Source organism: Equus przewalskii, chromosome 7 (assembly GCF_037783145.1).
Source record: "Equus przewalskii isolate Varuska chromosome 7, EquPr2, whole genome shotgun sequence".
NCBI lineage: Eukaryota > Metazoa > Chordata > Mammalia > Perissodactyla > Equidae > Equus > Equus przewalskii.
In genome coordinates this window covers 55685305-55710274 of record NC_091837.1, presented here as the reverse complement: position 1 = coordinate 55710274, position 24970 = coordinate 55685305, and the positions used below count along the sequence as shown (strand labels likewise).

Sequence of the window (24970 nt, the reverse complement as noted above, 5' to 3'; positions counted from 1 at the left end):
ATAGGTACCTGAAATTTTGCCTCCTCACATCAGATCAAAGACCAATTAAAATATATGTTTTTTATTGTTTCATCATTTACTTCTACAAAAATGTTGCTAGGGTATAGTTTTGGTATATTATCCTAAAATGTTTCCTTATACCAAATTTAATTCTATTTCTAAAAATTTAGGTAACCTATTTTTATCATTATGAAAACATCGTTTTCTATTGCACTATAAGGAGGATCAAACTGAAAACAAATGATTAAGCATTACTCATTTGTTGAGAACTTGAAGTTTTTTGGATAATTATGTTCCAGTTCATTAACGTGCCTCAACCAATCTCCACTTGGCTTTCTTGTGATGCTTCCACTTCAAATGGCTTCTTCATTTAAATCAGCCTGATGGGAGCTTTCTATACTTGCAGGACTCTGAGTTAGCAAAACCAAGGGATAGCTTTTTCCTGATTATTAATTAGTTTAGAATGTATTAATATATTCATCGAATGTTCCTTCTCTTCTCTGCCTGTTTATCTTCTGCTCATTTTCTTTTGGGTTTATTTGTATTTTCTTATTGACTTGTAGGAACAAATTATTATCTTTAGTTTGTTATATATGTTTTAAACATATTCTCTCAGTTTGACTTTTTTTACTTTATGATATTTTTTAGTAAAAAAAGTTCTTAATTTTAACGTACTTAAATTTATCATTTTCCCTTTAAGTGTTTTGCATCTTGTTTAACAAGTCTTTCCATACTGAAGGGTCGTACAAAGTTTTTCCTTTGTTTCTTCTAAAATTTTGAAGATTTTCACTTGAGATTTAACTTCTAACATTGTGAAACTGGTTTTTTGTGTGTAAGAATGGAATAGGCTACCTTCATTTTTAAAAATATGGAAAATTATTTTTGTCAACATCAATTTTATTGGAAAATCCAGTTATTTCTTAGACATCAGCTATACCACATCTATCATATATCAAGTTTTCATATATGATTGATCTATTTCTGGTTCCTTCATTCCACTGGTTAATTTTACCTCTCTATTACAATACCTCATTTCACTAATTTGCATGCTTCATAATATATTTTAATATCCGATATTTTTTTTCTTCTTTAGACTTCTTTGGCTATTCTTGGTACATATAAATTTAAGGATAAGCTTTTTTTTACATGAAAAAACCCAATGGGGTTTCAAACAATTGTGTTCATCAGGTTTTTATTATGTAGATGAATTTAGTCTCCTTGGGAGTTTTTCAGATTCCATCAAATCTTTTATACTATCAGCACAAGAAAATTCCAGCAGTGTAGCAAACACCAAAACCTGTTTAGAGGAGAGAACTAAGTTGGAGGTAATGGAGGAGAAGCACAAATTGATGAAAGCTATAATGTTAAACTATTGATTCTGTAGCATATCAATCTATATAGTATTCACTTAATATACGTCTGTGTGTACATAATTGTGTGTACATGTACATAGATATAGATAAATATATAAATATGGAGATCAATTAGCACATATAATTAGAGCACCTTTTATGATGCTTTCTGCCCATTTGCATTTAGTTTTCTGTAGTTGTTGTTTATGTAGTTTTCCCAGTTTTTTTTCTTGTATTGTTTGTTACTTTTTACATATTTATATCTTTGCTGTATTTTATGTTAGTTGCAATTTTTCTTCTGCTTGTACCACTCTTTTAACTTATTTATAGTAGTTTTGTCTTAAGGAAATTTATATGTAAACCAATCTGTTACCTGATAAATTCTGGGATTTTTGTATTGTTTAAAAAAATCTTCCTCATATCAAGATTATTAAAATGTTTTATCATTTCTAATTTACTTTTCATTTAGCTCCTCCAACCATCTGAAGTTTATTTATGGAATAAAGCAGATATGACATTTTATCTTCTCCAAAAAATTACTCAAATTATCTCTATATCATGCATTGAATTGTTTATTTCCATTGATTTGAAATGTAAATCTATAATAAACTAAATTCTCGCATCTATACATGGGTACTAAAATGATTACTTATTTTAGTCTATTTCATATTTGGATAATGATATTCTTAAACTAAATTTTATTTTTCTATTTTTAAATATTTTGGAGAAAAAGAGATACATGCCTTGAATTTATTATTATATTCACTTTTGTTCATTCCAGTATTTCTGATGCATCTGAAGTAAATTTTCTTATTTTCCATGCTCTAATCTTTCCTCAAATATTTGTATACTCTCTTTTTGTTATTTGTATTTATACATGATGAATCAGACTGATTACTGGTTGCTACCACAAGTTTTTGGGGGTTTTTAGTTCCTGTTTTTATTTCTTTGCTTTTTGGCAGCTATCAGAGTCTGCTTGCATCAAAGGCATTTACCCCATATATAAAACTTTTTACTGGGGCTCTTTGTCAATGAGAAGTAACATGTGAGGCAAGAAAGTCGAGGGCCTCTACTTGGCCTAAATAAGCTTATGCTGAGTTTGCAGCACCTTAGAACATTGCACTCGTAGATGAATCTGCCTTTGTTTTTCCTCACCCACCTGTTTGTGTCTATGTGGGATTCTCCAAGTTATCTAGGCTTTATTTAATTTCTCTCTAGAACCATAACTTCCATTCTCAGACAGATCTCAAATGTAAAAGTTAGAGAGTTCTCCTCATGGCAATAGTTAGAAGACATCTCAGCCGTGTATTCTGGATTCTTGGGATGGAAAGCAATGAGACTGGCCCATCTCACCACAAGCAGCCCTTCAATGATTTACTTTGGGGATCAACTGTTTATTCTCACATAGTGGGAATTCCCCTTTTCTCCACAGAGAAGCCTTACCTCCCCTGAAATGGTCTCCATTTGTCTCTTCTGAGTTATACTTTTTCTTTGCTCTGTTTTTGCTATCAGTCTCATCTGATTACTTTCTGTTTCTGGGAAATCTTCTAAAATATGTTCCAGTGTTTTTATTGACACACGATTATTTTTCCCCCAGAAATTTTGATATGATATGAGAATTGAAGAGAAGTAATCGTGTATGCCCAATCTAACATCTTGAATTGGAGATTAGCTATGAAACTCATAACATGCTCACTATATATTCCTTGTGTTTTGGTAATTTATGCCCCTTATAGCCCAAGGTACTGTTAGAATATTATCTGTAGAACATGACTCGTACCAAAGAGTTTACAGTCCAGAATAGAGATAATACTATAGAAAACTAAATAATTGTGAACTCACATGTAATTATGTATTTACCACTCTTTGGTAATATATTAAAATTCAATGGATGTTGTGCACTTTTGATTGCATGGAAAGTTTTGGCGAGTAAGTGGAATTTGAACTGACCCTTGTTGAAAAGGTAAGATTTAGAAACACAGATGAAAGCTGAGAACAGTTAGGTGAAAATAATAATAAAAGGGTGGGAATAGGTAGGAGAAGTATATAGCTGCTTTAGAAACAACAGAGAGTGTGATTTGACAGAAAATAAAATGGGGTATGTGAAGTGGAGTATTTACAGTTTTATCAGTGAGTTAAAGTGTATGTTAAGATTGCTATTGTTTTTCAAGATGTTTAAAACTTTATTTTTATAAAGATATTTTATTTTTACAGATTGAAACTTCTTTTGAAGAATGGTAAGAACTTTTCATACTTTTAAGATGTTTTTTATGTTCAAATTTTGATGACTAATCTGCTATAGATACGTTTTATTTCAAAAGGAACAGAATCTGAAAGCTGAATTTTTCACAATAGATTTGAAATGTCTTTTTAAAAATTTAAGAATTGGACATCATCAAAAATGGCAGAATAGGGATCTCCTGGGCTGTATCTCACCACAAAAACAACTATAAAGTTGGCAAAAATGGGTCAGAATCAACTTTTGCAGATATCTGGAATCTAGTTTAAAACTTACAAATAGAGGAAAAGTTAATGAAGAAAGAGTCTGCAGCATTGCGTTAAGAGAGCACTGTGGCATTTTAAATTGCCCACTTACCATTTTCCAGCCTCCAGACCAGTGGTGGCCATGGAGGGAGCAGCCTGCACTTATGGTACAGATTGCTAGGGTTGGAGGGAACAATATGGACCTTATTCTCAAACAATTATAGTTCAGTGTTTTAGCTTGTCTGACGACTCCCTGAAGGACTGGCATAAAGGCTTGTCTTTATTTTGCCTGAATTGGAGCAAACACAGAGCTGGAGCTACTTCCAGGCAGTGTTTGCTGAAAGCATTTAAAGGCATATACTTGCCACCAGTGTCTGAGGCCGTGGATTAACAGGTAGGATAAGCATTAGACAGACCAAAATGCCTGGGAAAGATGAGGTCAGAAAAAGAGATACGAGGCAATAAGGTTTTTTAAAGCTGTCACATATAGTAGAGAAGCAAGAAGTCCACACAGATGACCAGTGCAGGACACATGCTCAGGAAAGATCCAGAAGACCATAATCTTTCACCTCTGGCCAACCTTTAGGCTCTGCACAGGCAATAATTGAAGGTAGAGGCAGAGTTGTAAACAGCCTGGATAAGCATTGAAGGAGTACTCCAACACAGATCCAATCTGCCAAGATTAGGAGAGTATTTTTTTTCCTTTTTTCTGGCTCAGGAATTTAAAGTAACTTGAACAAAACACAAGCTCACCGGTAAGCTAATGAAACACTTACTTCAGTGGCCACTGATACTGACAAAGAATACAGATATTATAAAAAATGTTTAGAAAAGTCACTAAATAACAGCAACCCACAACAAACATCAACAACAAACCCAATAGAGAGAGTGTGATCTTATTTCCATTTCACATTAACATGTTTAAAATATCCAGTTTCCTACAAAAATTATGAGATAGGCAAAGCAAAAAAGAAAGTTTGTCTTATTAAGAAGAAAAAAAAAAGAAATTAATAAAAACTGGCCCTTGAGGAAGCCCAAATATTAGACGTATTGGGCAAAGACTTTAAATCAACTGTCTTCAATATTCTTGAGAGATAGAGGAAACCATGGACAAAGAACAAAACAAAACTGGGAGACTAATGTCTCAACAAATATAAAATATCAATAAAGAGAAATAAATTATAAAAATGAACCATATAAACATTCTGAAGCTGAAAAGTACAATAACTGAAATGAAACTAACTAGAGATGTTCACCAACAGATTTGAGCAGACAGAGAAAGAATCAGTGAACTTGAAGGTAGTCAATCAAGATCAATCAGGCTGAGAAGCAGAAAGACAAAAGAATGAAGAAAAATGAATGGACCCTAATAGACCTGAGGGTTACCATCAAGAATACAGATATACCCATAATAGGAGTCCAAGAATGACAGGAGAGAGCAAAAAGGGAAGAAAGAGTATTAGAAAAAACATTGGCTGAATACTGCCCAAGTTTGATGAAGGACATGAATCTTTACTTCCACTAAAGTCAATGAACTCCAAGCAGAACAAACTCAGAGATCTACACCAAGACACATTATAGTCAAGTTGTTGAAAGCCTGGGACAAAGATAGTATCTTGAAAGTAGCAGGAGAAAAGGGACTTATCATGTACAAGGCATCCTCAATAAAGTTAACAGTCAATTTCTTATCAGAAATTATGGAGGCCAGAGGCAGTGGAAGTGCATATTTAAAGTGCCGGAAGAAAGAAATGCTGTTGAACAAGAATTCTGAATCCTGCAAAGTTGTCCTTCAAAACTAAAAGAGAAATTAAGATATTCCCAGATAAACAAAAACTGAGGGACTTCAGGTCTTCAAAATCTGGCAGACCTGGGCCAGCCCAGTGGTGTAGTGGTTAAGTTCACGCACTCTGCTTTGGCAGCCTGGGATTCACAGATTCAGATCCCAGGTGTAGACCTACACCACTCATCAAGCCATGCTGTGGCAGTGATCCACATACAAAATAGAGGAAGATTGGCACAGATGTTAGCTTAGGGCCAGTGTTTCTCAATAAAACAAAACCAAAAAAACCCCAAAACTAGCAGAGCTGTCCTATGAGAAATTCTAAAAGTCATCCTTCAGGCAGAAATGAAAGGACACTAGACAGTAACTTGAAGCCATATGAAAAAATAAAGAACAACAAGAAAGGTAACTACAAAGATAAATTAAAAAGTCAGTATAATTTCATTTTTATTTTGTATCTCTTTTATTTTCCTACATAATTCAAAAAATGGAGGAAACTAAAATTATAAATCTATATTAATGGGTACACACTGTATAAATGTGTAAATTTGTGAAAATGACAACATAAAGGAGGGAGCAGAGCTGTAAAGGAACAGGATTTTTTAATACTATTGAAACTATAATGATTTAAATTCAAACTTAATGTTTATGAAGTTAAGATGTTTGTTATAATCCTCAGGGAACCACTAAAAAAAATTCTATGAAAAATACTGAAATCCAATAAGAGGGAAACTAAAATAATACACTAGAAAAAAATTAACTAGAGACAAAAGAAAGCAGTCACGGAGAAATTAAAGAGTGAAAAACAAGTAAGTAATATAGAAAACAAGTAGCAAAATGGCACAAGTAACTCCTCTCTTCATCAGTAATTATTGTACATGAAAATGGCTTAAACTGTCCTATTTAAAAGGTAGAGAGTGGTAGAATGGATAAAAATACGATCCAACTATATGCTGTCTCTAAGAGACTCACTTGAGATCCAAAGACACAAGTAGGTTGAAAGTGAAAGGATGAAAAATATATTCCATGAAAATAGTAACCAAAGGAGAGCTAATATCATACAAAATAGACCTTACATCAAAACATATTGAAAGAGACAAAGAATACTTGGTATCTTGATAAAAAGGTCACTCACTCAAGAAGATATAAAAATTATAAACATATACACACCAAACAATGTAACCTCAAAATACATGAAGTATAAACTGACAGAATTTAAGGGAGAAATAGACAATTCTATAATATGAGTTTGAGGATTCAGGACCCCCACTTTCAATAATGGATAAAAGAACTAGAAAGGAAATAGATTTGATCAGCACTAGAATCATCTAGACCTAACTGACTTATATAGTACACTCCGCTCAACAACAGTAGAAAACAAATTTTTTTCACATTCACATGGAACATTCTTTAGGATAAAGCATATGTTAAGCCACAAAACAAATATCAATAAAATTAAAAAGATTGAAATCATACAAAGTGTCTTCTCTGACCAGTGGAATGAAATTAAAAATCAACAACAGAAGGAAGCCTAGAAAATTCATATGAATATGTAGAAATTAAACAATACAATTTAATAAAACCCAATGAGTCAAAGCAGTAATCATAGGAGAAATTAGAACATACTTTGAGATAAATGAAATGGAAATACAATGTGCCAAAACTTATGGAATGCAGCAAAAGAAGTTCTCAGAGGGAAATTTATAGCCATAATGCTTACGTAAAAAATAAGATCCCATATCCAGTAACTTAACTTCATACCTTACAGAACTAGAAAATAATGAGTGTGCTAAAACTAGCAAAAGAAAAGAAATAATAAAGATTAGAGCAGAGATAAGTGAAATAAAGAGTAAAAAAACAATAAATGGAATCAATGAATCAACAAAAGTTGTTTCTTTGAAAAGATTGACTAAATTCATAAATCTTTAGCTAGACTGACAAAAAAAAGAGAAGACTCAAATTACTAAAATCATTTAAAAAATTGGGGACACTACTACATACCTTACAGAAATAAAAAGGATTATAAGATAATACTATGAACAGTTGTATGCCAACAAATTAGAAAACCAAGATGAAATAGACAAATTCCTATAAACACGTTAACTACTAAAACAGACTCAGGAAGAATTAGAAAATCTAAACAGATCTGTAACAATTAAAGAGATTGAATCAGTAATCAAATATCTCCGAACGAAGAAAAACCCAAGACTAGATATCTTCACTGGTGAATCCTACTAAACATTTAAATAAGGATTAATACCAATCCTTCTAAAATTCTTTCTAAAAGTAGAAGAGAAGGGAACACTTCCTAACTCATTCTATGAGGGCAGCATTACCCTGATACTAAGGCCAGATAAAGACACCACAAGAAAAGAAAATGTAGACCAATGACTGTATGAATATAGATACACAAATCCTCAACAAAATACTAGCAACCTGAATCCAGAAACATATTAATAGAATTATATATCATGACCAAGTAAGATTTGTCCCAAAAATGTAAGGGTGGTTCAACATACATAAACCAATAATGTGACACATTGCAGGAATAAAATGAAGGGAAGAAACCTATGTGAACATCTCAATTTTTGTGGAAAGCATGTGGCAAAATCTAACACCTTTTCATAATGGAAAACACTCAAAAAACTAGGCTTGAAAGGGAACTTCCAAAATGTGATAAAAGACACTTATGAAATACCCTTGACTGACATTATAGTAAGCAGTGAAGACTGAAAGTTTTCAACCTAGGATCAGGAATGAGATAAGATGACCAATCTTGCCACTTTTATTCAACATTGGAACCCTCATACATTGCTAGTGGAAATGCGAAATTGTTCAGCTACTGTGAAAAACAGTTTGGTGATTCCTCAAAAAGTTAAACCTAGGATTATCATATGACCTAGAAATTCCACTTCAAAGGATATACATGAAACACTTCTTTGTTGTTGTTGGGTTTTTTTTTGTAAGGAAGATTGGCCCTGAGCTAACATCTGTTGCCAATCTTCCTCTTTTTGCTTGAGGAAGATTCTCACTGAGCTAACGTCTGTGCCATTCTTCTTCTATTTTATCCTCAATGCCACCACAGTGTGGTTTGATGAGTGGTACTAGGTCTGTGCCTGGGATCCGAACCCGCAAACACCAGGCTGCCAAAGTGGAGTGCAAGAACTTAACCACTACACCACTGGGCTGGTCCCAAAAGATTTCAAAACAGATGTTCAAGGAAAAACTTGTATACAAATGTTCATATTTTCAGTATTCATAATAGCCCAAAGGTGGAAACAACCTCATTCCTTCAAACGACTAATAGACAAAGTGTGGTTTATCTATCCAATGGAATATTATTCAACCATAAAAAGTAATGAAGTTCTGATACATGCTACAACATAGATAAGCTTCTAAACTATTATGCTAAGTTAAGGAAGTGAGACGCAAAAGATCGTTATTGTATGATTCCATTCATATGACATATCCATAGTAGGTAATTCCACAGAGATAGGAAGCAAATTAGTTGTTACCAGCGGCTAGTAGGAGAGGGAAAGGAGAGAGATTACTTAATAAATGGAGGATGTTCTTTTGAGATGATGAAAATATTTGGAACTAGCTGGGGATGATGAGTGTACAACATTGAGCATACTCAATGCCATTAAAGTTTACAGTTCCAAATCGTTAATTTTATGTTATGTGACTTTTGCCTCAATAAAAAAATATAACAATTAAAACAGAATTATACTGGTCCAAAAGTTAACTGAGTTTTAGAGTACAATACACAAAAATAGATCTAATTATGTATAATAATTTACTATATCATGTAATTGACATTACAAGTCAGCGGGGAGAGCATTATTTCACAATAGATGCTGGGAAAATTAGTTTTCTCTTTTTAAAAGCAAACAAGAAAAAATACATTACATTATTCAACAAAAATATTTAATAATGCAATTAAAACTAAAGGAAGAAAATATGATTATTTCCCTCACCTCAGAATAGATAGGCTTACCTAAGTTGTAGAATAGCAATTAGACAAATAATATGAAATATTAAATGGCAATATCAAATGGTAGTCAAATACAAAGGAAACAAAGTCATGTAACTAAAGCAGCACAAAATTTTATGACCTTAATTTTATAAAAATTGAAATATCACTAGAATTTTATGTTATATCTGAAAAGAGTGAATTAATGTGGATTATTTTATATTTTTTATGATTTTTGGTGTGTATACAACTTTCTTTAATTTGTAATTTGTAACTCTTCTTTAATAAGAAAACATAATAAAATTTAATAAAAATGAAACTCCCTGTTTTGTTGTTGATGCTGATTTTCTTATAACTTTTATCAGAGGAAAAATAATTCTTTTTAAATTCAGTAGAAATCAGTGTAGGATTCAAGAATTGGACTAGAGAAATAATGAAAACTATTTCATGATTCAACATAAAGAACTTTAGCTAGAAAGATTCTTTAGAAAATAAATAACGTTTTAATTTGGACATTTTTCTAAAACTTTATTAACTTCAAATCTGAAATAGTATTTTGCCCCTCTTAATTTATTTTGGTTTCCTGAAACTGCTAAACTGAAATTAGAGCAATAGCTCATTCAAATTATTTTCAATAAACTTTGTTTTTCTGGTGGCAAAGCTCTCTAGGAATGACCACTTTTATTTAAAAAAAAATATTGCTTTAATATCCTCTCAGAAATTTTTAGGTCATTGGTAACAAATTTTAAATTTCTATTAATTTACCATAAAATATAAAGCTCTTTACCTATTAGAATTTTGCTATATTAATCTCCTATATAGTAGAATTAACATATATAGTAAGCTTCACCACAAACATTTAAAATTCAATGTAAGAGCATCACCTAAAATTTGTTTTACTAACTTTAAGTATGGTCCTCCGTTATTGATTGGTTTCTTCTTTCCCGTTACACAGGAGCAGCGCTGCTTCCACAAAAGACCTGAGACAAGACTGGGGTATTGTTACACCAGCGAAAGAAGTCAAACCAGAAGAAGAGAGAGGTAGAGTTGTACCTCATACTTAGACAAGCGTAATTGTATTTAAAAACTCATTGACTTTTCATATAATATATTTCTAATTTTCACAGTAATTACATTAAATAGTTTTATAATGCTTATGAGTGTCTAATAGAGGAAAGAACCGTCTATATTATTTGGTTAAACATTTATTCAATGAGTTTTTATTAATCTCTGTTATACGCCATGTGCTTCTCTAGGTCCTGACTATATAATGATCCCTACCTACCTCTCAAAAAGCTAACTATTGTTCAGTTCTGTCCAGTAGAACTTTCTGTGATAATCAAAGTGTTCTGTATCTGCACTGTCTGATGCACTAGCTACTAGCCACATACAGCTATTGAGTACTTAAAATGTGGCAAATGAGAATGAGGAGTTTAACTTTTAAAGTTTAACTTTAACTTACATTTAAATGTAAATAGTGACATGTGGTTCATGGCTACAATATTGGACATCATAGCTCTACCAGATATATAAAGAAAGATTAGTATTCTTGTCACAATTTACAAAATGTAAGCTAATTTATATACTGGTATAAAATTTGTGTTAAAATTACCTCACCGCATTTGAATATATTCTTGATGTTATGTTAAACACCTTCTCCTCTCCTCGCCACAAAAATTTGTTAAACACCTTCCTTTAGTGAAAGATAACTAATAAACTCAAGACTTTTTGAAAGCATGAATATTTTGTTATTCAAAGTTGTCATTCATAGTGAGGCTCTGTTTTTATTGTCCTTTTCACAATTTATGTCTACAAGGAAGAAGAAAACCTCATTCATTACTTCTTAATTTTTCAGATAAATGCCAGAAGAAAAAATTAATATATTAATGGGCACAATAACAGTTACATTAACTACAATTATGTTTATTATAAATATATACATTTGACTCTAAAATACAAGACAGTATCAGGATGAGGAAAATTTATTGTAATTAAGTATTTATGCTAAAAAAATTTGAAAGTGGTTGCTGACTTAGTGTGAAACGGTAAAACTAATTGAGATGGTATTCTGGAAAAAAATCGAGAGAGATATTAAATACAATGAATTGGAGGCCCCCCAAATTATATACACAGCGTTTATTTTAGAATCCTATCATAGAAACAGTATAAAAGAAGTCTCGTACGAACATAATGGATATCTTTGTTAAAACACATGTATATCCAATCAGAAGTGCTTTAATTTTAAGTGGTATTGACTTCATTGTGTGTTCCAGACTGAGATCTTGTTATATAAATTGAATGGATCATAAGTTAGCTGGAGAACAGCATGTTCAATATGTGCGTGTCATTAAGAAACAGACAATTAAGAATATGAAGTGTTCAGGATGTGGTGGAATTTGAATAAAAGAAGACAATAGACCAAATAATCAGAGACCAAATAAAGGACCAAACCAGAAAAAGATAATTTTTATGCATTACAATAGGGAAACCTGTTTCTTAAGAATTCTTTTCAGGCAACATACTGAATTTCTTTGACCAAAGTATGCGACAGCTAAGCTTGCTCTTTTAACCATTATGTAATACTTAGCTTCTAGCAGAAAGTCATTGTCTTTACTGTCCAAAGGCAAAACAAAACAAAGGTCTTTCAGTTGTCTTTCTTCTTGATCCAGTTTTGCTGTTTTTCCTCCAGCCTCAGCTCTTTGGGGGTTTTACCTTTCTTGACCCTGTGTTTGTTTGTGTCTTCTTGTCGTGTTACATTTTGGCAAAAGTCAGTTTACAAGTCTAACCGTGGTGGGGCCCATATCGGTCTTCCTTACTGATCTATCTCCAGGGAGAAAGCACATTGCCTACAACATAAGGTGCTCACTCCCCGTTTTTGCATAAATAGATGAATGAATACCCATGTTAATCATTTTGTTAACATTAAACCATATCATTCCAGATCTGTGAACCAGGAATCACAAATATCTCTCAATAAAGGAGTTAATTTGTATTATAACTGAATAAATAGCATCTGGAAACAACAATGAATTTCAAGCAAGGCTAACTAGGGATGTTATTTTCCGATAAGACACAATCCTTTGTATCTTCTTTCTAGGAATCATCTGAGGATTTTTCAATATTTATCTGATGCAATCATTATGATTTGCTTTTCTCATAGAATGGGAGGGAAACACAAGCATAATTTAAAAATAAAACTCTATAACACAGCTTCTGAATAGAACATATTTTTTTCCTTCAGATAAAATTATATTATGCATGAAGATATTGGTTGAGATTTAGCTATTCTAATTACTTTATAAAATATTTGTTTAAAATCTTTCTTCAAAGGTTATAATCAATATGACTGTATTATAATAAAACTGTCTTTAAAAGGCTAATTCATTTTTCTAAAATTCTTTTATTAAATATATATATAGTAAAAAGAATAGCAATACAGCTAGTACCCATGTTCCTGCCCCCTGGTTTGTAGGCTCATTCATTAACAAATGTAAATACTGTTCCTATTTTAAGATGAAAAGTGTCCAGAATTAAAGCAGGAAATGGAAACATTGCTCTCAGAGGCCATCCATCTCATTAAAAGTCTTGAAACTGACCGTGCAGAAGCTGAAGAAGCTTTAAAACGACACAGATCAAGAAGGAAAAAGATTAACATGAAAATTGATTCTTGGTCAATCTGGAAACTTCAAGAAATCCCGTTAGCTGTGCAGAAAGGTAATAATAAGGATTTTTCATATTGCCATTTACTTTGTTTGAGAGGCGTGGATAATCAATTGAAGCTCTGAATAAAAAAATTACCTCTGTTTAGAATGAATGTAAAATACTACTTTGCATCCAGTGCACTTTTGACACATGCTGTAAGTGATAATGCTGAGCTTGCAGACGTAAACGGGGACTGCAGTGAGCAAACCCGGACATGCTGTCACTCGGTATTTGTTGGAAACTCCATGAGATTTATGACACCCAAGGAGCATGCAAACATTTGGCAAATATTTCCTGTAACTGACTACAGTATTTCAGTTACTAGAAATTTAGGAATTTAAAGTGATTGCCCGTTGATGTCATTAGCCACATTTTTAAAACTAGGAAATCATAAGAGTTCTAAGTGATGTTTTGGGAACCACATGAATCTGCTTTTGAGAATTCAATGGTAAGTTTTCTTTGGGAACTTTGGCAGGTAATGAAACTTAAGATGTTTCCAAGAGTCATGCAGTTAACAAATGTTTAATAAGGAAATGTTATCTTTTAGACTTCAGAGTCAGGGACCTGTGGTAAAGTACCAAACAATCAAAAGGTATTGGACTTTTTATTCTCCAAACACTGTGCCTATCAAACACGCCTGACTACCTGATTCTGGAAGTTTTTGCACTCTCATAGGGTAAAAATTTTAATTCGGGCTTCACGCATTTTATAAATGGGTTATATTAGGGTGCCCATATAACCTATTTAAATCAAGACACCTTTGAGAGAAAAAGAAGAGTTATTAATTATTACTCTGGGACAATGGCCATTAATTTAAATTATGTGTCAAGCTGAACCCATACATACACCTTTGTTATAATATTCTAAGTCTTCTAAAAACTGTAGTCTCCAAAGTGGAGTATACACATTTCAGGGAGTTGCAAGAAAACACCAGAACTCTTATTTATATTTTTAAATTTTATTCTTTTTCTAATTTTTTTCTAGATGATTTGGGTTTTAATTTTTTTGTTGCATCTGACAAGATACAGTTATCTGATAGTTCCTGAATTATGTTATTTTAATAAAAAAAAATTGAATGTAGGTCCAATGGCTGCTTCCTCCTTTTAAAGTAACACTGGGCTCACAGCTTGAACTCTCCATTTGTCTGCTCCTTTCTGGAGCAAAACTCTGGAAGCAGGGATGAGCCCAGAGCCTAGGCTGGGAATGAATTTAATCCAGCCTTTGTCTATGCTCTTTGTTACCCTTTATGAAAGAGTTAGCTGTAAAAATTATGCAAAAATCACTCTGAACTCAGGTAAGACTAGACCTTTTTCTACCAACACTTTAAAGTAATGTTTTTTTCTAAAATATTTGGTGTCTACAGCTGTTTATAAAAATAAATAATTCAGGCTTGGAGTGAGTTCTGATTCACAAGGTTTTTGAATATAGTTTATGATGTACATACTCCACTGATACAGTAGCATAGGTATGTAATTTGTAAATACATACATGCATATATATTTGTGTTTTGAGACAATTGAGGCTACAATAGGGTCAGAATAGGCATCCTGGGAGATTCTGGATCCCAGCAGATTCTTGAGCAGATTCGTATTCACATCCACAAGGAGTCATCGGCAATTTTCCTGACTGTTTGGGAGGCCCTTCCTTGTCAGTAGTAATAGAAAAGTCAATGTTGAGGGCTGATTTTATTGAATTTTTAGTGATCAATCTGTATATAATTTCATATACCCTTTATAAGAGTGCTTAGATATTATAGTTTTGGGTCTAAGTGGAGTTCTACGTAAGGAATTACCAAAAATTAAATTGAGATATGTGCATGCACATTCTAGGTGCCTAATAAATGCATTTTGAATGATGGAATACAGTCTTATAATTAGTGATAATTTATTGCTTGGGTTGTCTTTTATTCAATACTATTAAGACTCTACTTAACTGAAATTTATGTTCATCTGCTTTAATTTAAATAGCTAACGCATGCACTGAAATTTAAATTCATTATTACTATATATTTCTTAACTTAAATGCCTTCTTTTTGTAACATATTCTTGAAAAGTAATGTGCTTTCAGGAATATACTGCCATTATATTGATATATTTAGCATACAATCTCTAAATTTCATGAATTTCTTTACAAATTATAGAATTATATATTTTTAGAATCTTTAGATTGTCAAAAATCTCTACCATATGTGACAGGAAAAACTTTTAATCTCATTAACAGCCTTAATATTAAGTATGTCGTATGTAGAAGTTTAGAAAATTTTTTTTAGCTAAAATTAAGGAAATTCACTTCTTTCTAGATATCTTATGGTTACTTGTCCAGATCTATCCACCCCCTAACCACTCTTGTATCTTTTGTTTTGTGGCCCATGAGGCTGATTCATAACAGGCAGCATCAAAGATACGTTTTGCACTTTCTCTTTCTGCTGGGTTCAACCAATGGGAATCAGTGGCAAGGGACCATGGGAAATAATGGAGAAGAATGAGGCTGGGATATTTATACCCCTGGCTACCTTCCTTTCTGCTTAGGCTCTGCATCCCCCTCCCAAAAATGACAGCCCTTTGCACCCAATAGGCAGCCAATCATCTAACCAATGCTTCTTCTTTCCCTACTAAAAAAGATAACCAGAAATAAGTTTTTCATCGTGAACAGGCTGCTATATGATCCTACAAAGTATAAAATTGGATGTGCATAGCGATGTTTCCTTATAAAATAAAACAGTACATATGTTACATAAGCATCTGAAGGCTCAAATAAACTGACTCAGATTCCCCTGGTATTCCCATTGTGCCTGCTTCTGTAGATACCCTGTCTTTCCCTTAATGTACATTTATGGCTCCATGGGCCCTTCCCTATGACCATATAACGGAACAGAAAAAAAATCACAGCCATGGTTTATGAATGGATTTGAATGGTATGTTGACCTAATTTGGGGAGCTGCTGTATTACAATCTTAATATGGGAGAGATAAGGGCAAATCACTTTGAAGGAGAAATGGCCTGAAGTATAGATGAAAAGTGGCAAAAGGGATGGAATAGTGGTCAAGGAGTTGGAAAGAACATGAATGTAAGACTGGTGAAAATAAGTGTGGGAGAGTGTTTTGGACTTGACCTTTCAGAAAGGATGAAGTGTGAAGATAATTGGGTCCCATATAAATGCTGAAAGAGTACCTTTACTATGGAGGAAGATCTCAGGAATTAATAGAATGTTAAATCTTCTAATTTTGTTTTGTTTTACATTGTTTTGTTATGTGAATTAATCAGTCATTACTACAATAATGCTTTGTAACAAATCATCTTGGAACTCAATGGCTTACACTAGCATTTTTTTTTCACTCATGAGTCTGTGGGTGGGCTAGGGAGGCTGCAGATCCAATGGGCTTGGCTCAAGACTGTTGGGTTCAGGTTGGCTTCATGTGTCTCTTATCCTCTTTGGCGAGCACCTCCCAGGGGTATGGTTTTCACACGGCAAATGACAAAAATACAAAAGAGTGAGTCGAAACATAGGATGCCCCTCAAGGTGTTAGCTAGAGACTGGCATACTTTCACTTTTACTCATATTCTCAAGTCAAAATAAGTGACACGTCCAAACCAAGAATCTATGTGACAAGAACATATTTCTATCCCAAGGGGGAAGATAGTAAACAACAAGTGAATCTCTCTTATCTTGCTTCAGATGACCCTCCCTGATATTGAGTTGTTTTTACTATGGTTTCTACACATTTTATAGTGATCTCATCTTCATTTGTTATTATTTTCTATAGAAATCAGTAAACCTTTGGCTGCTTTTTTTTTTTTTTAAAGATTTTATATTTTTCCTTTTTCTCCCCAAAGCCCCCCAGTACATAGTTGTATATTCTTCGTTGTGGGTCCTTCTAGTTGCGGCATGTGGGACGCCCCTCACTGTGGTTTGATGAGCAGTGCCATGTCCGCACCCAGGATTCGAACCAACGAAACACTGGGCCGCCTGCAGCAGAGCACGCGAACTTAACCACTCGGCCACGGGGCCAGCCCCTTTTGGCTGCTTTTTTGACTCTACTAGGATCCTATGGGTTTTACTGGTTCTAGACCAGTTATCATATTAATTTCTTAGCTAAAGTTTTAATCCCTAAATATTCATATATTTCAAGTTTGGGATTTTTATTTCCTTTAGGTCATTGTTTTTCTATCCAGGTCCCAGTTAATGAGTTTTCTATCCATGTGCATTTGTTTAGGTCCAAAGCTGTCAGCATATTCTTAATAGCTAATTCAGTTTCTTTACTGGTTTTAGATTTCTCCTGTTTTCTATTTCTTCTGGAGTCAGGTTTGATAATTTGTGTCTTCTGAAGAATTTGTCCATGTCATTTCACTTGTCTCATTTGTCAGCATAAACTAATTCATAATATTCTCTTATAATTACTTTAATTTCTCTAATAGCAATAGAGATGACATTTTTTTCATTCTTGATTTTAGTAATTTCTACTTTCTCTTTTTTTCTTGGTTAGTCTGCCAAAAGTTTTGTCAATTTTGTTGATCTTTTAAAAAAGTCAATTTTACTTTTCTTCATTGTTTTCCAGCTTTGGTATAATCAATTTCTTTTCTGAGTTCCTTTCTCTTGCTTGCTTTGGGAATAATTTAACCCACTATGTCTCTTTTCATGAAATGAAAGCTTTGATTATTTACTTGATACTTTTCTTCTTTTCTGGAATAGGCATTTAAAAGCTATGAATTTCCTGTACTTGTTGCTTTTCATAAATGTTCATATGCTGTGAGTTCTTTTGTACTTAGTTGAAAAATATTTTGTAAATTCTCTAGTGATTATTTTTGGGCCCATAATTTATTTAGAAGTTGCTGTTTAGTTTGTAAATATTTTGAGATCTTCACAAATTTCTTTCTGTTGATTTCTAATGTAATTTTTTTCTGCTTAGAAAAATTTTTTAATTCTTTCAATCATATTAAAATTATTTACGCTAAAAATTGCCTAGCATTTTATCTATCTGGAGAATGTTCTGCGTGTGGTCAAAATTGATGTATATTCTGCTATTGTTGGGTAGAGTGTCTATAAATATCAATTAGGTCCAGTTGTTTGATAATGCTGTTCAAGTCTTCCGTCTCTGATTTTCTGCATAGTTGTTCATTGAGTTGTTGACAGTAGGGTATTAAATCCCCAAGTATGATTTCTACTATGAAATCAGAGAAGAAACAAAGGATATCAAAGGTCTTTTTCCAATTGTCAAGTTGTGTCATGTATTTTGATTTTCACAAATCATGTAAAATACCCTGGCAAGCTTTCAATAAATTAAGAAATGCCCTGAGACTAACATTTAAGTGTGGAATGGGGTTTTTTGGCAATAAGCAGGCATCAATTAAGTCTGAACTATTGCTGGAGGCAAAAATGATAATACTGAGGCTGTCCTACTTTGGGCGCATCATGAGAAGGCAGGATTCTTTGGAAAAGACGATAATGCTGGGAAAGGTAGAAGGCAGCAGGAAAAGAGGAAGACCAAATATGAGATGGATTGACTCCACAAAGGAAGCCCATTGGCATGAGTCTACAGAAGCTGAGTAGGGCTGTTGAGGACAGGACATTGTGGATACCACTCATTCATAGGGTTGCCAGGAGTTAGAGCCAACTTGACGGCATGTAACAACAACAAAGGCATCAATGTCAGATTCAGATTTGAAGGAGTCCCTGAAATCCTGATATCCTCAAGTCCCCATTTTGATATATCTATTTGGTACAGGAGACTGGAAATAAAGCCTAAGGTTCACCCAATGACAAAGTTAATTAGAAGTCATGACATGAAAGGTCCCCATCCGTAGCATAAATGTGAATTGTGAATAAACCTGTTGCTTAGATTCAACAGCAAAGAAAGTTGCTTGTTTCACTTAGTCAATGGAGGAAAACAAACAATATTCCTTGAGAATTCGTAGCGTACTGACCTAAATAGGTTTGTGAGTGAAATTTCTGCTGTCTGTTGTCTGAAAATGGTTACATGGAGAATGTCATTTAAAAGTTCCGTGGGTTGGTAGTAAAGCCAGGAATCTGCAGGAGCAAAGACAGATTTTCTCTGGAAGACTAAAACTTCAATCTAGGCACCAGGGAATTATCTCAGATGAAGTTCCAAGATAAGGAGTAGCTCAATATCAAATATCGTAAAACACGCAAAGATCCAGATTCAATGAGTGTGAATCAGTAGAAACAGACAGCAGAATTTTACTCAAAAAGTTTTTGGATATTGGATTACACATGAGATTATAAAATAAATGTGCTTAATATGTTTCAAGGAATAAAAGAGACAAGTTTGAAAATAAGAACAAGGACTAAGAGACTATTTTTAAAAGAAAGCAAAAATGGAAATGAAAAATATATTACTTAAAATTAACTCAGTGGTTGGTTAAATGGTTTATGAGAATAAAAAGAGAAAAGTAATATTTAGCTGTAAAATTTGAATAAATTGCATGGAATACATCACAGCCACACAAATAGAAGGAAAATATAAGTAAAATATTTAAAAGCATGGAGTATAAAATGAGAAGAAATAAGGAATATCTAATAGAAGACCATGATGGAGATAATAATAGTAATACTTAGTAAAATAATGACTGACTTTTTAAAACAAAAATACTACTGTCTAACTGGTGAGGATAAAGTAAGAAAGTGATGGTGTCAAACACTGCACGTATTCAAGAAATCAGAACACATTAGGAATGAATCATTAAAAGTATTATGAAAATTATCTTCACATATGTGAGAAAAAGTTAAATCATTGCTTAAAGGGAAATCAGTAGCTTTTGTTACATCAAAAAGGAGAGATTCATAATTATTGAAATATATGAGTTTAGAATTTAGAAGAATAAAAGCAAAATAAATAAAAAGAAAGGAAGGAGAAATCAATAACAAAATGGTAAGATAATAAAAATTTATAATTCAGAAGATTTGCAAAGCTAGATGTTGGCTCATTAGAAAGAGAATAATGAAAAAAGAGAATAATGGAAATGGTTATTGCTAGATTTATACATTTTAGTTTGTTTTAATTTTGCTGTTGTGAGATTATTCTATTTTCAACATAATTGATTTATAAAGATTAATATTTGTTTTGTGTATTAATTTTATATGAGCTATCTTATCAATTGTAATAATTTTCGGTTGATTTTTTATTTGTTTTGCTATATTATTATATCATCAGAAAACAATAATCACTTTTGCCTTGTCCATTCTGATATTTGTAACTCCTATTTCATCATTTTATTTCTAGGTGGTTTTGGAAGGCCTCTACTCTTGTGATTTTTCTTACTTTGGAATTACAAAGAGTGGTTATATATAACCCAGTATCGACATTGATTATAATAAATGGGATTTGTATAAAACTAATTATTAACTTATAAAATATATATTTTAATCCCTTCAATAATGAATGAAGAAATCAATATATTTTATAATGCAATACTAAAATAGCTTATTTTAAATTTAGGAAGATACACACAAAAATAACTTTTGAAACAAATATTTTTTATTTTTCTATTATTATCAAAAGATTTCCTTCCGGAGCTTTTGTTTTAAAATCAGATTTTCTTTTGTTCTTATCATTGTACATCTAGAACATGAGGCCTATTTGAGAGATATTATTGAATTACGATGGCATCTTGAAGATAAGTCTCAACAACTAAAACAAGTTGAGGAACAAAAGGGAAAATGGGAAGAAGCTAACGCAAAGCTTCAGGCAGACGTAGACTACATGACTGAACACGCTCCTCTGTTGGACTCAAAGTGGATCCAGGAACTTGAAGCTCTGAATGAATATAAAAGAAAAAATATTGAGGTAAGTGAATAAACGAATGGATACCATTTTACAGATTGTTACTTAGTTTTACAAAAATGTTTCAACTATAAGAAATTAACGTATCTTTAAAGGTTTCACTGTCTTTGAAAATTGACCTGCTCTTTATTTCCCAAAGGAATTATTAAACTGTACACAACACAGTTGATTGGTATTCATTTAAACTGTGTCCCCTTCCCTTACTTTAATACTTAGGAGTATGCATAATATTTAGTCAACCTACCAGTAACATTTTGGAGATTTAAAACAATGTGTTAGCTTTTGAAGTTGTAAATCAAACAGGGAGAATGCAAGTAGAATATATTAATCAATTTCATTGTTGATGAAATAAAGTGTAGTCTTTTTAGTGATTCATTAACATTTGACTCTCCTACTGTAGGATTATATTATAGAAAAATGAATTATTTCTACCTGCCACTAAAGGAACATGTTTACTTTTGATCATTTTAAAAGAAATAAATTAAGTCTTTAAATGTCTCCTGTACTCCCCTCAACAGTTCCATTTTCCTCCCTTCAAAGACAACCTTATAATGAAATTTTGTTTCTATGAAAAACTTGTTTCTTTTTATACATATATAGGTATTTATGCACAATACATAGCATTTAAAAAATTTTTGAAAGTAAGGCAGGTCTTGACCTTTCAAATTCCAGATCGGATTCTCTGGTACTGATGTTCTCATAATAAATTTCCTTTTGAATGAGTTAGCAAGGAGCAATTACTATTGCTGGAAATCAAAAATTCTAACTGTTACAGACATATATTTAACCTGATGTTTTCTGATTATAAAACTGTTCTTCCCAGTTGCACGCTGTGAGTATGTGACATACATAGGCACAGAGTACATAGTATGTGTATGTATCCTTTATATATCTATATTAAAAGTATTTTATGATAATGCCAAATATTCTCAAACCCGACTAACAGATTACTTGGCACACAATAAGGGTCAGGTAAATGTTTTTGAATGATGGATAAATAGTTGAATAAATAGTTAATTGATCAGTAGTTGTGCTGCATAACATGGCAAGGAAAGGATGGTCTAGTGATATTCAGTGTTACTTGTGATGGGGCTTTTGTTTTCTCAAATCTTATACCGTGATGTATTCTGATAAACCAAGTGTTTTAAGTTAATCATGATTCATTTTTTTAGTTGATGTATTGTTTTTATTGAGGTAACATTGGTTTATAACATTATATAAGTTTCATGTATACAGCATTATACTCTGATTTCTGTGTAGACTAGATCATGTTCGCCACCCAAAGTCTAATTACTGTCTGTCACTGTATGGATGTGCCCTTTTAATCCTTTTGCCCTCCTCCCTCCCACCTTCCCCTTGGTAACCACCAATCTATTCTCTATGTCAATGTGTTTGTTTGTTGTTTTTTTCTCTTCCACATATGAGTGAAATCATATGGTATTTGGCTTTTTCCCTCTGACTTATTTCACTTAGCATAAGGCCCTCAAGGTCCATCCATGTTGTCACAAAAAGATAAACGCAATATTTTCTTATGGCTGAGTAGTATTCCGTTGTATGTATATACTTCATGTTCTTTATCCATTCATCCCTTGACAGGCACTTAGGTTGTTTCCAAGTCTTGGCTATTGTGAATAATGCTGCAATGAACATAGGGGTGCAAATACCTTTTTGAATTAGTGTTTTCATATTCTTTGGATAACATCCAGAAGTGGAATAGCTGGCCTATATGGTAGTTCCGTTCTTAATTTTTTGAGGAATCTTCATCCTTTTTTTCATGGTGGCTACACCAGTTTGCATTCTCACCAACAGTGTATAAGCGTTCCCTTTTCTCCACATCCTCTCCAACGCTTATTATTTCTTCTCCTTTTAATAATAGCCGTTCTGATAGGCATGAGGTGATACCTCATTGTAGTTTTGATTTACATTTCCCTAATAATTAGTGATGTTGAACTTTTTTTCATGGGCCTGTTGATTATCCGTATATCTTCTTTGGAAAAATGTCTGTTCAGATCTTTTGCCCATTTTTTAATTGGGTTGTTGTCCCCTCTTCTTCAATTTTTTGGAAGAATTTGAGAAGGATAGGCATTAAATTTTCTTTGAATGTTTGGTAGAATTTACCAGGGAAGCTGTCTGGTCCAAGACTTTTTTTTTTTAGGAGGTTTTTTATTACTGTTTTGATTTCCTTACTAGTAATCAGTCTATTCAGATTCTCTATTTCTTCTTGATTCAGTTTTGGAAGGTTATATGATTATGAGAATTTATCCATTTCCTCTAGATTATCCAATTCATTGGCATATAGCTTTTTGTAGTATTCTCTTATAATCCTGTGTGTTTCTGTTGTGTCCATTATAATTTCTCCTCTTTTGTTTCTGATTTTATTTATTTGAGACTACTCTCCTTTTTCTTCTTGATGAGTCTAGCTACAGGTTTGCCAATTTCATCTTTTCAAAGAATCAGCTCTTAGTTTCATTGATCTTTTCTGTTGTCTTTTTAATTTCTGTTTCATTTATTTCTACTCTGATTTTTATTATTTCCTTCCTTCTATTGATTTGGGGCTTCATTTGTTCTTTTTCTAGTTTTTTTAGCTGTATTTTTAGATAGTTTGTTTACAATTTTTCTTGTTTTTTTAAGGTGGGCCTGTATTGTCTTAGTACCACTTTAACTGTATCCCATAAATTTGGGCATATTTTCATTTGTCTCCATGTATTTTTTGATTCTTTGATTTCTCTTTTGATTTCTTTATTGATCCAGTAGTTGTTCAGCAGCATTTTGTTTAATCTCCACTTATTTGTGGCTTTTCCAGTTTTCTTCTTGTAGTTGATTTCTATTTTCATATTGCTGTGGTTAGAAAAGATGCTTGGTATTATTTCAGTCTTCTTAAATTTATTGAGACTTGTTTTGTGGCCTACTGTGTGATCTATCTTGGAGAATTTTGCATGTGGATTTGAAAAGAATGTGTGTTCTGCAGGTATTGGATAGAACGTTCTGTATATATCTACTAAGTGCCTTTAGTCTAATGTGTCATTGAAGGCCAATGTTTCCTTATTGACCTATCCATTGATGTTAGTGGAGTGTTAAGTCTCCCACAATTATTATTTTACTGTCAATTTCTTCTTTTACATCTGTTAGTATTTGCTTTATTTATTTAGGTGCTCCTATGTTGGTCACATAGATAGTTATGAGTGTTATGTCCTTGTGTTGAATTTTTCCCTTTATCATTATGTAATGCCCTTTTCTGTCTGTTGTTATGGCTTTGTTTCAAAGTCTATGTTTTGTCTGGTATAAGTATTGATACCCCAAATTTCTCTTCAGAATATCTTTTTCTACCCCTTCACTTTCAGTTTGTGAGTGTCTTTAGGTCTGAAGTGTGTCTCTTGTATGTAGCACATATATGGGTCTTGTTTTTTTACCCATTCTGCCAACCTATACCTTTGTGTGTGTGTGTGTGTGTGTGTGTGAGGAAGTTTGGCCCTGAGCTAACATCTGTTGCCCATCTTCCTCTTTTTGCTTGAGGAAGATTGTCACTGAGCTAACATCTGTGCCAATCTTCCTCTATTTTGTATGTGAGGTGCCACCACAGCATGGCTTGAAGAGCCATATGCAAGTCCATGCCTGGGATGCAAACCGGTGAACCCTGGGCCAGTGAAGCAGAGTATGTGAACTTAGCCACTATGCCACCGGGCCAGACCCCAACCTGTGTCTTTTGATTGGAGATTTTAGTCCATTTACGCTTAAAGTAACTACTGATCAGTTTGTACTTATTGCCATTTTGTTACTTTTTTTCTGGATGTTTTTGTAGCTCTTCCCTGTTCTTCCTCTCTTGTTCTCATCTGTGGTGATTTGATGATTTCCTTTAACGTTATGTTTGAGTTCCTCTCTCT

At 32.9% G+C, this 24970-nt stretch overlaps 1 protein-coding gene across 6 annotated transcripts in view; it reads left to right on the top strand.

Moving 5' to 3' along the window:
* The window catches only part of CCDC178 (coiled-coil domain containing 178), a 394579-nt gene that overhangs the window by 64807 nt on the left and 304802 nt on the right, over positions 1-24970 (top strand). For all 6 annotated transcript variants that reach the window (XM_008518186.2, XM_070627548.1, XM_070627547.1 and 3 more), the window contains 4 exons: positions 3567-3589; positions 10545-10630; positions 13103-13303; positions 20872-21092. In XM_008518186.2, the coding sequence (XP_008516408.2) occupies positions 3567-3589; positions 10545-10630; positions 13103-13303; positions 20872-21092 (531 nt within the window). The remainder of the gene's footprint in view (positions 1-3566; positions 3590-10544; positions 10631-13102; positions 13304-20871; positions 21093-24970) is intronic.